The 14,576-nt window shown below is 33.0% G+C and overlaps 1 protein-coding gene across 3 annotated transcripts in view; it reads left to right on the top strand.

Annotated features, from left to right (window-relative positions):
- LOC145269297 (pyruvate carboxylase, mitochondrial-like) overlaps positions 1-13,934 on the top strand; it is a 402,794-nt gene extending 388,860 nt beyond the window's left edge. For all 3 annotated transcript variants that reach the window (XM_080124986.1, XM_080124984.1, XM_080124985.1), the window contains exons 19-21: positions 3,220-3,468; positions 7,706-7,846; positions 13,346-13,934. In XM_080124986.1, coding sequence (XP_079981112.1) covers positions 3,220-3,468; positions 7,706-7,846; positions 13,346-13,594 — 639 coding nt within the window. In that variant the 3' untranslated portion in view covers positions 13,595-13,934. The remainder of the gene's footprint in view (positions 1-3,219; positions 3,469-7,705; positions 7,847-13,345) is intronic.
- The last annotated feature ends 642 nt before the right edge of the window (positions 13,935-14,576 follow it).

The raw sequence follows: 14,576 nt of genomic DNA, 5'->3' as shown, positions 1-14,576 counted from the left end.
CTGAAGAAGGTTTCTTAAATAATACAAATGAAAGAAATCTGAAGAAGGTTTCTTAAATAATATAAATAAACAATCTGAAGAAAGTTTCTTTAATAATACAAATGAAAGAAATCTGAAGAAAGTTTCTTAAATAATATAAATGAAAGAAATCTTAAGAAGGTGTCTTTAATAATACAAATGAACAATCTGAAGAAAGTTTCTTAAATAATATAAATGAAAGAAATCTGAAGAAGGTTTCTTAAATAATACAAATGAAAGAAATCTGAAGAAGGTTTCTTAAATAATATAAATGAAAGAAATCTGAAGTAGGTTTCTTAAATAATATAAATGAAAGAATTCTGAAGAAAGTTTCTTAAATAATACGAAATAAAGAAATCTGAAGAAAGTTTCCTAAATAATATAAATGAAAGAAATCTGAAGAAGGTTTCTTAAATAATACAAATGAACAATCTGAAGAAAGTTTCTTAAATAATATTAATTAAAGAAATCTGAAGAAAGTTTCTTAAATAATATAAATGAAAGAAATCTGAAGAAGGTTTCTTAAATAATATAAATGAAAGAAATCTGAAGAAGGTTTCTTAAATAATATAAATGAAAGAAATCTGAAGAAGGTTTCTTAAATAATACAAATGAAAGAAATCTGAAGAAGGTTTCTTAAATAATATAAATGAAAGAAATCTGAAGAAAGTTTCTTAAATAATATAAATGAAAGAAATCTGAAGAAAGTTTCTTAAATTTTATATCAATTCTTAACAATTCCATGAAGTTAAACTTTTGTCATCTCTATTTTTATATACATTTTACCATATTGATGTTTGAACGATTTTAGGGTTTAGTCTGAGATAAGTATGCAACCTACTACTATTTTAGTACTAGGTCAAATAAAGCTAAAACTTTTTCTTTTAATTTTTTTTCTGTAAAAGCAAGATAAGTTTGTGAAGTAAGCAGATTTTCTTGGTTCGCCCTCTATTCTTCTGTTGTGTCATTGTCCACCAGTAAATTTATGTGATTCCCAGCATTGCCCAACGATGTTTTCAGCACTCAACTCCATGTTACCAGTATGATTATTAGTAGTTTTAATTTTTCAGCAATAACTCAAATAATTTTTAGCAATAACTCAAATAATTTTTCAGCAATAACTCAAATAAACGAGGACAACACTATTGCCGCTTTACATGCCTGCCACATGCTCAGACTCACAATATTATTGTAACACTCTCATGCAAAATCAATAAAAGTCTTTAATTTCTTGTAACATTTTTCTCACAAAGTTATTTGATCTTGATATAGAGCTATGTTTTCAATTTCATCCCCAGATGAAACTGAAAACAGTAAATATAGTAGAGATTAACAAGATAAATTAACAAGCATAAATCGTTTAAAAAAACAGTTCAATTCATTTCATATGGCAATCGATGAACATTGTTAAGAATCACCTGTGACATGTTGCACAAGAAGGTGTATTATCGTCAGATACGAACAATAATTTTCTACATTCAATTAAATTTTTAAAAATGTAAAAAATAGTTTTCCATTCCTGAACTCCATTTTAGATCTCAGAGAAAATCTTAATAAACACAAGACACTAAAGAAACCACAATGACACAAGATTATATAAAATATGTAATTAACATGGATATTAAACCAGTATGAAAAGAATAAACCTGAATTAATGCAACTCTTAAATTTTTGAATGTCGTTTAAATAATGTCGTTTAAATAATAAAATGTTTCTTACATTTAAGGAATATTTATTTACTCATATCTAATATCTATTGTTAACTTTTCATAAAAAATTTGAACTATCTTAATGTTCACACCCTTTCTTTGTATAGTTTATATAAAACTAAATTAAACTAAATATAGCCCATATTACCCACCTTATAATATAACCCTCCTCGTCCGAGGGCCGGGCCGCATCCGTAGCTATCCTGGTCCACGGGAGCATACTTGTGATGTACTTCTGGCCGTGTTCGTCACTCCCAGCTCACAGGACCATAGATGCAACCCAGCAAGGCTACATTCTTACTTGTCTAGTGGTGGACCCCCTAAGGGTGACCAGACTCCCACTGGTCACTGGAAAATATATTTCTGCTGCTCAGGGCACGCGAAATGTGCATGACCCTAAGTCCGTGTGGCAACATTGTCGATTTCGGCCGTCACTCTGGCTTCGTGCTGGATCCAGTCTGTCTCCTTCATCATCTGGCGTCAGGGGATATCTGAAACAAACTGTATCTTCATTCAGGCCGGCAATCGAGAAACAAGGAAAAACTCTGGGACATTTTTATATAACGGAACAAAATAATTATTCATAAATAATTTTACACTTGGTTATAGTCGAGTTCTTTGATCCAAGCTTCATGATGCAGGTTGTATAACTTAAGTTCCATTAATCAATTTCCCAGCTAAGAACAAGAGCTTTTCAACTTAGCTCTTATGGATGTTCCCCCCAACCTTTGGTGGGGTGAGAGCGATGTGTACGTCTCGATGCCAGTCAGTAAAAAATAACTCTGGACCCTATTCTAAAAAAGACAATCATTTTTATCAAATCAGAAATTCCTCCCTCCACCTTTTTGGAGTTATTCTTTCTTTTTTCCATTCTCTTATTCTTTTTCTTACCTCGTGAACTCATTATTTTATTCTTTTCATTTTCTCTTTCTTTTCTCTCTTCTTCGTCTTTCATGACCATATCTCTCCCTAGGTTCAATTTATTTCTTTATCTGTCCAACCAACCCATCACTGGCTGGTGATCTGGCAGTTAAACACAACAGATGGGCCCAACGACAACACCTCCCAGACACCAAAACAGACCTTTTGAACCCAAGTCATTGTACCTTTCAACAAAACATTGTTTCTTTAATAATTTGAATTGTTGTTCTAACCTAAACCATAAAACGACCCTGTATTGCTTTTTCTGCCAACTCGAGAATCTCATTATCATATTTATTTATTTATTTCTTTCCCATCGAAATATTCACTATTTCTTCTTTCCTTGAAATATTTACTCTTTTCAGTGGACAGGAATCTCATAAACATCTGTTTTTCCTCTCCCATCTTCTCTTCCTCTATTTGAAAAGCAAGATCATCTGGTGTCGCCAGGGATCTCGTCATACCTTTATGCTTAGCAGTTGTGTTCCAAAATTCAGAGTGATTCCTATACAAAGTATTTCATACGCATGCACATATACCTTTATGTCATAGAGATTAATGTTGTTTTCAGATGTTGAAAGGTATTCCCAAAATAAACGGCCGTCCTGGTGCCAACATGGAACCATTTGATTTTGATAAACTGCGAGAAGAACTAAAAGGGAAATTTGGCTACAATCTACACGAAATGGATGTAGTGAGTGCTTCACTTTACCCGAAAGTGCTCGATGATTATCTTGAGTTCCGTGGAAAATATGGACCTGTTGAGTGCCTTGAAACAAAATTGTTCTTTGTCGGACCTAAAATGGCACAAGAGTGTGAGGTTGGTTTTTTTCCATCATTTTTTATTTTATTTATTTATTTTTTTTTTTTTACATTATTTTAAGTTTAATATTTTTTGTCATTTTATATCTGAAATATGTTTTTAAATAAAGAAAGTTAATAATAATTTAATTTCTTTAATTTTATTTTGTCTCTAAAAACAAACTGAATGAAATTTGTACATGTGTAAACATCATGTGTGATATCAATTAGCGTAGTCATATCATATATATTGGTTTATTACACAATATTTCGTAGTCATATCATATATATTGGTTTATTACACAATATTTCGTAGTCATATCATATATATTGGTTTATTACACAATATTTCATAGTCATATCATATATATTGGTTTATTACACAATATTTCATAGTCATATCATATTGGTTTATTACACAATATTTCGTAGTCATATGATATATATTGGTTTATTACACAATATTTCGTAGTCATATGATATATATTGGTTTATTACACAATATTTCATAGTCATATCATATATATTGGTTTATTACACAATATTTCATAGTCATATCATATATATTGGTTTATTACACAATATTTCATAATCATATCATATATATTGGTTTATTACACAATATTTCATAATCATATCATATATATTGGTTTATTACACAATATTTCATAGTCATATCATATATATTGGTTTATTACACAATATTTCATAGTCATATCATATATATTGGTTTATTACACAATATTTCATAGTCATATCATATATATTGGTTTATTACACAATATTTCATAATCATATCATATATATTGGTTTATTACACAATATTTCATAGTCATATCATATATATTGGTTTATTACACAATATTTCATAGTCATATCATATATATTGGTTTATTACACAATATTTCATAATCATATCATATATATTGGTTTATTACACAATATTTCATAATCATATCATATATATTGGTTTATTACACAATATTTCATAGTCATATCATATATATTGGTTTATTACACAATATTTCATAGTCATATCATATATATTGGTTTATTACACAATATTTCATAGTCATATCATATATATTGGTTTATTACACAATATTTCATAGTCATATCAGATTGGTTTATTACACAATATTTCATAGTCATATCATATTGGTTTATTACACAATATTTCATAGTCATATCATATATATTGGTTTATTACATAATATTTCATAGTCATATCATATATATTGGTTTATTACACAATATTTCGTAGTCATATCATATATATTGGTTTATTACACAATATTTCATAGTCATATCATATATATTGGTTTATTACACAATATTTCATAGTCATATCATATATATTGGTTTATTACATAATATTTCATAGTCATATATATATATTGGTTTATTACATAATATTTCATAGTCATATCATATATATTGGTTTATTACACAATATTTCGTAGTCATATGATATATATTGGTTTATTACACAATATTTCATAGTCATATCATATATATTGGTTTATTACACAATATTTCATAGTCATATCATATATATTGGTTTATTACACAATATTTCATAATCATATCATATATATTGGTTTATTACACAATATTTCATAGTCATATCATATATATTGGTTTATTACACAATATTTCATATTCATATCATATATATTGGTTTATTACACAATATTTCATAGTCATATCATATATATTGGTTTATTACACAATATTTCATAGTCATATCATATATATTGGTTTATTACACAATATTTCGTAGTCATATCATATATATTGGTTTATTACACAATATTTCGTAGTCATATCATATATATTGGTTTATTACACAATATTTCATAGTCATATCATATATATTGGTTTATTACATAATATTTCATAGTCATATCATATATATTGGTTTATTACACAATATTTCATAGTCATATCATATATATTGGTTTATTACACAATATTTCATAGTCATATCATATATATTGGTTTATTACATAATATTTCATAGTCATATCATATATATTGGTTTATTACACAATATTTCATAGTCATATCATATATATTGGTTTATTACACAATATTTCATAGTCATATCATATATATTGGTTTATTACACAATATTTCGTAGTCATATCATATATATTGGTTTATTACACAATATTTCGTAGTCATATCATATATATTGGTTTATTACACAATATTTCATAGTCATATCATATATATTGGTTTATTACACAATATTTCATAGTCATATCATATATATTGGTTTATTACACAATATTTCGTAGTCATATCATATATATTGGTTTATTACACAATATTTCATAGTCATATCATATATATTGGTTTATTACATAATATTTCATAGTCATATCATATATATTGGTTTATTACACAATATTTCATAGTCATATCATATATATTGGTTTATTACACAATATTTCATAGTCATATCATATATATTGGTTTATTACATAATATTTCATAGTCATATCATATATATTGGTTTATTACACAATATTTCATAGTCATATCATATATATTGGTTTATTACACAATATTTCATAGTCATATCATATATATTGGTTTATTACACAATATTTCGTAGTCATATCATATATATTGGTTTATTACACAATATTTCGTAGTCATATCATATATATTGGTTTATTACATAATATTTCATAGTCATATCATATATATTGGTTTATTACACAATATTTCATAGTCATATCATATATATTGGTTTATTACACAATATTTCGTAGTCATATCATATATATTGGTTTATTACACAATATTTCTATCAAATATTGAAAAAAAAGTACATTATTAGGACTACTATTTTCATCTTGATTATTATTTTCACAATGTTTTGGACAATGTAACCATTTTTTGGCGTGTCTTTTTGAAATTAGAAACCTTTATGTCAAACTCGGGGAAACTATATACGAACCATAAAAATGTTAAGAAAGAAATGTTAACTAATTTTTATTTTATTCTAATATTACCTCGACTGATGATTGAACCTCAACCTACAGAAGATTCACTTAGAACTGATTATGTTACTAAACATCTGTTTTTTAATGGATCCATATGTAATTCAAATAATCGGAATAATCAATGTTTTCAAAAATTCTCAAAGCAAAACATATTTTATTAAATAAAATAATTCTTGTTTGATAATATTTTTATTTGAAAAGTCATTGGAAGTTGATTATCATTTTTTTTTTTTTACATAGGAATCATCACTTATCAAGTCCCAGAGGCCACTCAAGGAAAAGGGTTAATGGGTATACATTAGTCAATATGATTTTAGCGTAGTAAATATAGGTAGTGTAAATTTTGTAAATTGGATTACTTAGGGGGGACGGTTCATCAAGAACTTGTTTACATTGGACTTGAAGACAACCAAACTGTAGTCAGCTGGAAAGCAGGCAATCAGAAGGGAGTTCCACAGGCATGCAATTCTAAGAAAGAAGCTTTGTTCATGGAATCTACGTTTAGGTTTAGGGACAGATAAAGCGTGTGGGAAATTATTGATAGTGATTTATCAGAAATTTCTATATAAAAATTTTAATTTCCTCAAATGACTGTTTTGTGTAATTCTTTTTTTTTTTATAAAGAATCCCACAAAACGTTTTAATCCTTCATTTAACATTAAATATGGGAGTTTTCAGGATTTTTTAGTGAAACTTGTAATTTTGAAATGACCATGTTGAAGGAATGGATGAGAGATCTTGGATTAGTAGATGTAGAATAGATGAAATAGCAGGATTAGTTCACAGTCAAGAAAAACATTGGAGGATGTAATAAGGATAAAATCCTGGCCAGAGATAGGTTGATTTGAAAATCATTTTCAAAAAGTCATCCAACACATGCCAGTATGTAAAATGGCCACCACCAAAAAAGAAAAACTTTTATTCAATTTATTGAGAACAGTATGAATATTACAATAAAAAAGCTAGTATTAAACATATTTTTTACATTTAATTTTGTCAAACTTAATTTTGATTTAACCCATGTATATTTTCTGGTGACACCAAAATAATAGCAGAATTCATGATTATTTTAATCTTTACATTCAATTCCTCAAAAAATGGCAAAGTTTAAAAAAATAGTTAATGCTGTAATTCTTTGTTAATTTTCAACTTTCACACATTTGTTAAAGTTGTAAAATTGATCTTGACGTACATAGATAAAAATGGACTTTGATACAAGCATAATTTTTTTTGTTTTAGGTTGAGATTGAGAGAGGGAAAACATTGCATATCAAAACATTGGCAGTTGGTGATCTTGGAGATGATGGACGAAGGGAAGTCTTCTTTGAATTGAATGGACAGTTGCGTTCAGTGAAAATAATGGATGAAAAAGCAATGAAGGTATGGGGTTTCCTAACATGAATGGCAATTTAAGTTTTAAAATTCTGTTTAGTAGTCTGGATTCAAATGTTTTTCATTTAATTTTGGGAAATTTTCTGATATTTTCATATAGAAATTCTCTGTTGTGAATATTTTGTTATCCTATTATTCATCATCTATTAGTTTTATACAACTTAATAATTCATTAGTTTTATACAACTGTAGAGTCGAAGAAAATGAAGGGAGGAAACGCCCATGTGTCTGCGCGTCATGCCTTACCTTGGAACGCTCCTACGGTGTGCGTACGTGCATGGCCGAAACCCGGGAGAAATTCCAAAATGGCGCCGTCCTCATCTTGTAGATTGTGCGATCATCACTGGGCCCCACGTGACCGTTCTTTGGCTGCTGATTGGCCGAGGACGAATGCCGGAAGGATAAAGGGAGTGTGTTTGGAACATGGGGGTGTCTTTTCTAGGATCGACGTCAGTGTGATCGAATCGGTGAACTGCTGCAGCTTTTAGAGTACCTTAGTGTGTGTGTGATTTTTTGGGACTTGCTCATCTGCTGACTTTACAGGATTTTCTTTTCTGCTGATTCTACAGGACCTGCCCTTCTGCAGAACTTGGAACAAAACTTCAAGCCTCTTCTTTCTTTTCACACGTAGTCGCCTAAAAAGGTAGAATCCGACTTACTTGTGAAACGGCTTTAAGCTATTTCGGCAAAATGGGGGAAAAAATTGACCTCAAATTAATACCGGAGTTCGATGGATCAACCCCGGTACTTGACTGGGCTTTGGGCTGAACGTTGCACCCCAAATCATGAAAACGATCGTCAATGCTGTATTGTCACAGGATAAGACCGTAAAAGAGGGGTCATCAGCATACCTTGACAACATATACGTGAATGAAGACGTTGTGCCATCATCATGTGTGAGGGCTAAGCTTGCCGAACTTGGACTGATTTGTAAGGATCCAGAACGCTTGGAGGATGGCGCTCGTGTTTTGGGGTTGAGCGTTCAACAGGAGCGAGGGACCTTGAGGTGGGGGCGCGGAACTGCAGTCCCCGAAGTGCCCCATATCCTCATGAGGCGGGCCATATTTTCCCTGTGTGGAAAACTGGTAGGACACTTGCCAGTATGTGGATGGACCCGGGTCGCAGCAGCCAGCATGAAGAGGAGGGCGAGTGCAGTTACCAAAGGCTGGGATGACGAGACGGTGGACAATCTGTTGCTTCGCATGGTAAAAGAAACCATCACAAGAGTCAAGCAGGAGGACCCCGCTAAAGGAGATTGGTGCGTCCAGGGAGACAGACTAAATGTGTGGGTGGATGCGAGCTCCCTCGCGATCGGGGCACTATTGGAGATGAACGGGTCTGTGATTGAGGACGCCTGCTGGTTGCGACCACTGGATGATGCCGCTCACATCAACCTAGCGGAGTTGGATGCGGCGATAAAGGGAGTAAATATGGCACTCCAGTGGAAGGTTAAAGAATTGTGCATACACACAGATTCGCTGTGCGTGTACCACTGGATAGTTGACACACTAACAGGCAAAGCGAGAGTGCGCACCAAGGCGGCTACCGAAATGCTAATCAGACGAAGGTTGGAGACACTAAGGAAGTTGGTGAAAGAGTACAACCTATCGGTGAACGCGGTGCTTGTCGCTTCCACCCGCAATCTTGCAGATAAACTCACCCGTGTGCCCCAGAGGTGGTTCGACGCAATGAAGAAAGAAGCCGGACCAGGATCGTTATGTGCTGCCTCTATTGAAATCAAGAGGGTACACCACGACACTGGACACCCCGGAGTGAGACGGACATATTTCGCACACTTAACCAACCCGTCAGTGTCCAAAAACAGAGTAGAATCAGTGGTCAAGGAATGCCAAATATGCCAGTCAATCGACCCGGCTCCCACCAAATGGCAGAAAGGTCGGCTGGAAGTCGATGGGACTTGGAGCCGGCTGGGCATGGACATAACCCACTATGGTGGTCAGCACTTCCTCACACTAATCGATTGCGGACCGACGAGGTTTGCGATCTGGCGACTGTTAACAGGACAGAACTCGGCTAGTGTCATCCGCCAATTAGAGCCTATATTTTACGAGCGGGGGCCACCCGAAGAGATTCTCATGGACAACGACACAGCCTTTTGCAGCGGGGAATTCAGGCAGTTCATGGACGAGTGGGGGACCCGGCTTAGACACAGGTGTGCGTATGTGCCGAGTGGCAACGGTATAGCAGAGCGGTGCCACCGAAGTGTGAAACGGATAGCAGCAAGGAAGCAATGCACGATTGCGGAGGCGGTATATATGTACAATACAACGCCAAAGGATGACGCGACTGCTGAAAGTGCACCTGCTAATGCGATACATCGCTATCGAGTGCGTGTTAAAGGCATTGACGCCTGCCCGCCTAATCAGAAGAAGACGCAAGGACGGTACAAGTCAGGGGACACCATCTGGGTAAGGCCTCCCAATAACCGATGCACGACCAGGTTCAGACAGGGACGGATCACCGGCATAATCGGTGAGCAGGCTGTGCTGGTTGATGGTGTCTCATGCCATGTAAGGGATGTCCGGCCCGCCCTTGATATAAACCAAATGGTGAACAGTGAAAGTAATGAATCATCCAGTGATGAAATGTGGATCCGGCCTATGGCTGAGAACCTCAGCACGGATGGCGATAGCTCCAGCACCACTTCTGAGAGCTCGGATGAAGATGAAGATGAAGCGCAGCCGGATGGTAGGACTGTGGACACTGACCCGGGTGGCACTGGTGGAGATGAAGAAGCCCAGCTAATCCCCCTCTGTAGGAGCGCCCGCATCAAACGACCGCGGGTGCAATGCCGCATGTGTGATCTTGAGACCAGGGGGGGGGTAGAGTCGAAGAAAATGAAGGGAGGAAGCGCCCACGTGTCTGCGCGTCATGCCTTACCTTGGAACGCTCCTACGGTGTGCGTACGTGCATGGCCGAAACCCGGGAGAAATTCCAAAATGGCGCCGTCCTCATCTTGTAGATTGTGCGATCATCACTGGGCCCCACGTGACCGTTCTTTGGCTGCTGATTGGCCGAGGACGAATGCCGGAAGGATAAAGGGAGTGTGTTTGGAACATGGGGGTGTCTTTTCTAGGATCGACGTCAGTGTGATCGTATTGGTGAACTGCTGCAGCTTTTAGAGTACCTTAGTGTGTGTGTGATTTTTTGGGACTTGCTCGTCTGCTGACTTTACAGGACTTTCTTTTCTGCTGATTCTACAGGACCTGCCCTTCTGCAGAACTTGGAACAAAACTTCAAGCCTCTTCTTTCTTTTCACACGTAGTCGCCTAAAAAGGTAGAATCCGACTTACTTGTGAAACAGCTTTAACAACTTAATAATTCATTAGTTTTATACAACTTAATAATTCATTAGTTTTATACAACTTAATAATTCATTAGTTTTATACAACTTAATAATTCATTAGTTTTATACAACTTAATAATTCATTAGTTTTATACAACTTAATAATTTAAACCGAAAACATTTTCTTAATTTCTCAGAATTTTAATTTAATTTTTCTTCATGAATGCCAGGTTCTTTTGATGCTTTTTTGCAGTCAGTTTTAGTTTGGCATTTTATTCAGCTGAAACTATGATAAGAATTATATATCCTTACCAATAGTGCTGATGGAGCAGACCAAAACAGGTTGAGAACAATTGCTTGATACTTTTTAATGATCGAAGTTGTATTTTTAAAAAATATTTGAACAATCCAAAATTCTAGTGTTTTAATATTTTGTGCATCTTTTGTTATCTTTCTCTTATCAGATCTTCATGTTAAATTTCACATATACCTTTTGGAGTTTATAGTTATTTGTTGCTATTATTATTAGTATTAATATTAGTGTTGCTTTTTATTATTCAAGGTATTGTGCAATTTATAGCTGCTATCAATGGAAGTTATCATTATCTATAGAGTCAGCCATGTTAAGTTACAAAAAAGAGAAAAGTTGTAACGTTCTTGAAACTCCACAATGTGAAAATGCAAAATGATTGTTGTACATATTGCATTATTCATAGAAGTTCTTTGCTCAACTTATGTGTTATTATTCATGACAGGTTCATGAGTGACGGGTTGATGTGTTGCTATTCTCAACAAGAGGACAAAATGGAAGCAGCAATAATTGTAAAATGAATGACATGAGTTGTTATTTTGACTTTTCAAACATATCTAAAAACAATGTCGCAGTTCAGGTCAGAAAAAGAAATCAATAAAAAAAAAATTCGATTAACAAACTTAGTGACACGCACCATTAATTTCTTTTTTTTTTCCTCTGCTATTCATATCTTCATCTATAGTAGTTGTTGCTGTTAGAATACGTTATTAAGAAATAGTTCTTTTTTTTTATCTGGGGTTTCTATTGGCTGGATCAACATATCCAAGCTTTCTAATGTTCTTTTAAAATATCAAGGAAATATCTTTGTTGCTTAGAGTTAGTACAATTGTTCTTGTTTTGGATTTTTGAGTTGCTATTTTTCAGAGAGGTTTCATGAATCTTTGAATACCTTGAAGATTCTCTCATCTGTACAGCTTTGGCAGAACTGATCTGCTTATGCCAGACCAAACTTTCTTTATTGCACTGTCTGACTCAAGCTCATCTCTCGAACTGACAAAAAAACAGCTGTGTGGTACAATTCATACTAAGGTTAGTGGTTGATTGGTGGGACGTAATCTCCTTTCCTTCACCAATCATTAAATGTCACATCAATTCTCGCTCGCAAATGATTTGTCAACCATATATGCCAGACCAGCTAATCTCAACTAGGCTTTCCAAGGACAAATGTGATCTTATGTCTGAGCTTTTAGTCAGAATCAATGGGTCAACTTTCTTTGGTTAACATTTTATTTTTCATCAATCAAAATCTTAAAGCGAATTGATATTTCCTCTTCACTCTTCTTAACCAAAAATAATTCCCATTTTTGCTTGATCATTCAATCTATTATTCAACCAACACACATATACATCCACTATGGCTCATAGATATTATAGCAATGAGCAAATGGCTTCAGTCCCACCTTGCTTGGTGTAGGGGTTGAATCTCCCATGGCTAGCTACACTGATGAAGCACCAGGGTTCCACTCAAGCAGTAGCATTACAATTGACATAACGGCAGGCTTTTATGATTTTCAGTTCAAACTCTGTTTATTTTTAGTTATAAGCAAATGTCAAAATTGTCAAACTTGCCATACATTGTTCTTCGCTCTAAAATATAAGTTTAAAAACTTACATAAACACATAGACACTAATAATAGAAATAATTATTACAAATAACAAATAAGCAAATGTCCTGAATGACAACTCCCTCCCCCCAACAACAACAACAAAAAAAACGACTGGAATGTTTTAGTTCTTTAGCAGTGTGAAATGATAATATACATTCTAGCCGTGTAATTCACCTGACATTTCTCTTACGATGACACATTTTTTGCTGAAATTAAAAAATTTTTTTTTATTTAATTCTAATTTCTTTGTAATTTTGCAGGATCTCAACATTCACCCGAAAGCTACCAACAATCCAGGTTCATTAGGTGCTCCCATGCCAGGCACTATTGTGAACATCCGTGTAAAAGCTGGGGATAAAGTAGAGAAAGGACAACCGGTGCTTGTCCTGAATGCCATGAAGATGGAGATGATTGTCACAGCACCAGTTTCTGGCACAATCAAAAACGTCTCCGTTAATGTTGGCATGAAACTCGAAGGAAATGATTTGCTCATGGAGATTGAAGAATGAAAATCCCAAAAGAGCATTATTTTTCTTTTTTGGTGCCTGTCATAAGGCTGTAACACACACATAGGCAGACACCTCCACCCCCTCCTTGAAAATATTATGCTAAGATGTTTACCTAATAGAGCTTGCACTTTAAAAAATTGTTTATTTTTTTAAATATGTGACAGATATACACAACAGATGAAAGGAATTGATTCACTGATTGGTTGATTTTTTTTTTTCTGAAATGTTGAAATTTATATTGATTTATTTATATTATTTTTTATATTTTCAATTAGAAATTATTTTCAAACAGAAATTGTATGTATTTTTCAAAATAACTGTTTGAAGTCACAAAAAAAAATGTTTTTTTTTCTGAAAAATTTAGAAATGGGATTTTAAAAAAATTGCTGTCTTTTTATTGATTAATATTGTGCTTTATTTAACCAAAAATGCATTTGTGTAAATATATATATGGTATATGTCTGTATATGATACATATTATTAGGGACAATTCCTTTAAAGAATAAGTGTTTCTATTATTGGAAACATGCTGCATAGATTTTAATAATAATAATGAAGGTAGATGATTTTTTTCACAATACTTTGCATACCAGAATGTATAAAATTAATTCCTACTAAATTTATGTTAGGTTGTGAAGATTTAAATTCAAATAATAATTATATATATATATATATATATGTTTAGAATCTTTATTTTAATTTGGATCAAAATTCATGGCATGACTTTGATTCTAGAAAATGTCTAAAATTTGAGTTATCTTCAATAGAAATTCAGAGAATCTTGCTTAATTGGTTTCTATTGATTGTTTATCAAATTTAATGCAAATCTGATTCATATTTTGGTTTTAAAATGGGAGGTTATTACCATATTATGCCTCTTAAAACTCATAAAATATTTCAAAGAAAGTAAAATTTGGTGGATATTTATTATTTGATGTCTGATAATTATTGTTAAAATTTTGTGAAAAGTCAGAAGTGTCTG

The sequence above is a fragment of the Euprymna scolopes genome, chromosome 45 (genome assembly GCF_053919585.1).
Source record: "Euprymna scolopes isolate OS-2025 chromosome 45, ASM5391958v1, whole genome shotgun sequence".
Lineage (NCBI taxonomy): Eukaryota > Metazoa > Mollusca > Cephalopoda > Sepiida > Sepiolidae > Euprymna > Euprymna scolopes.
The sequence above is the reverse complement of the archived record's forward strand: the minus strand, read 5'-3'. Positions and strand labels throughout refer to the sequence as shown.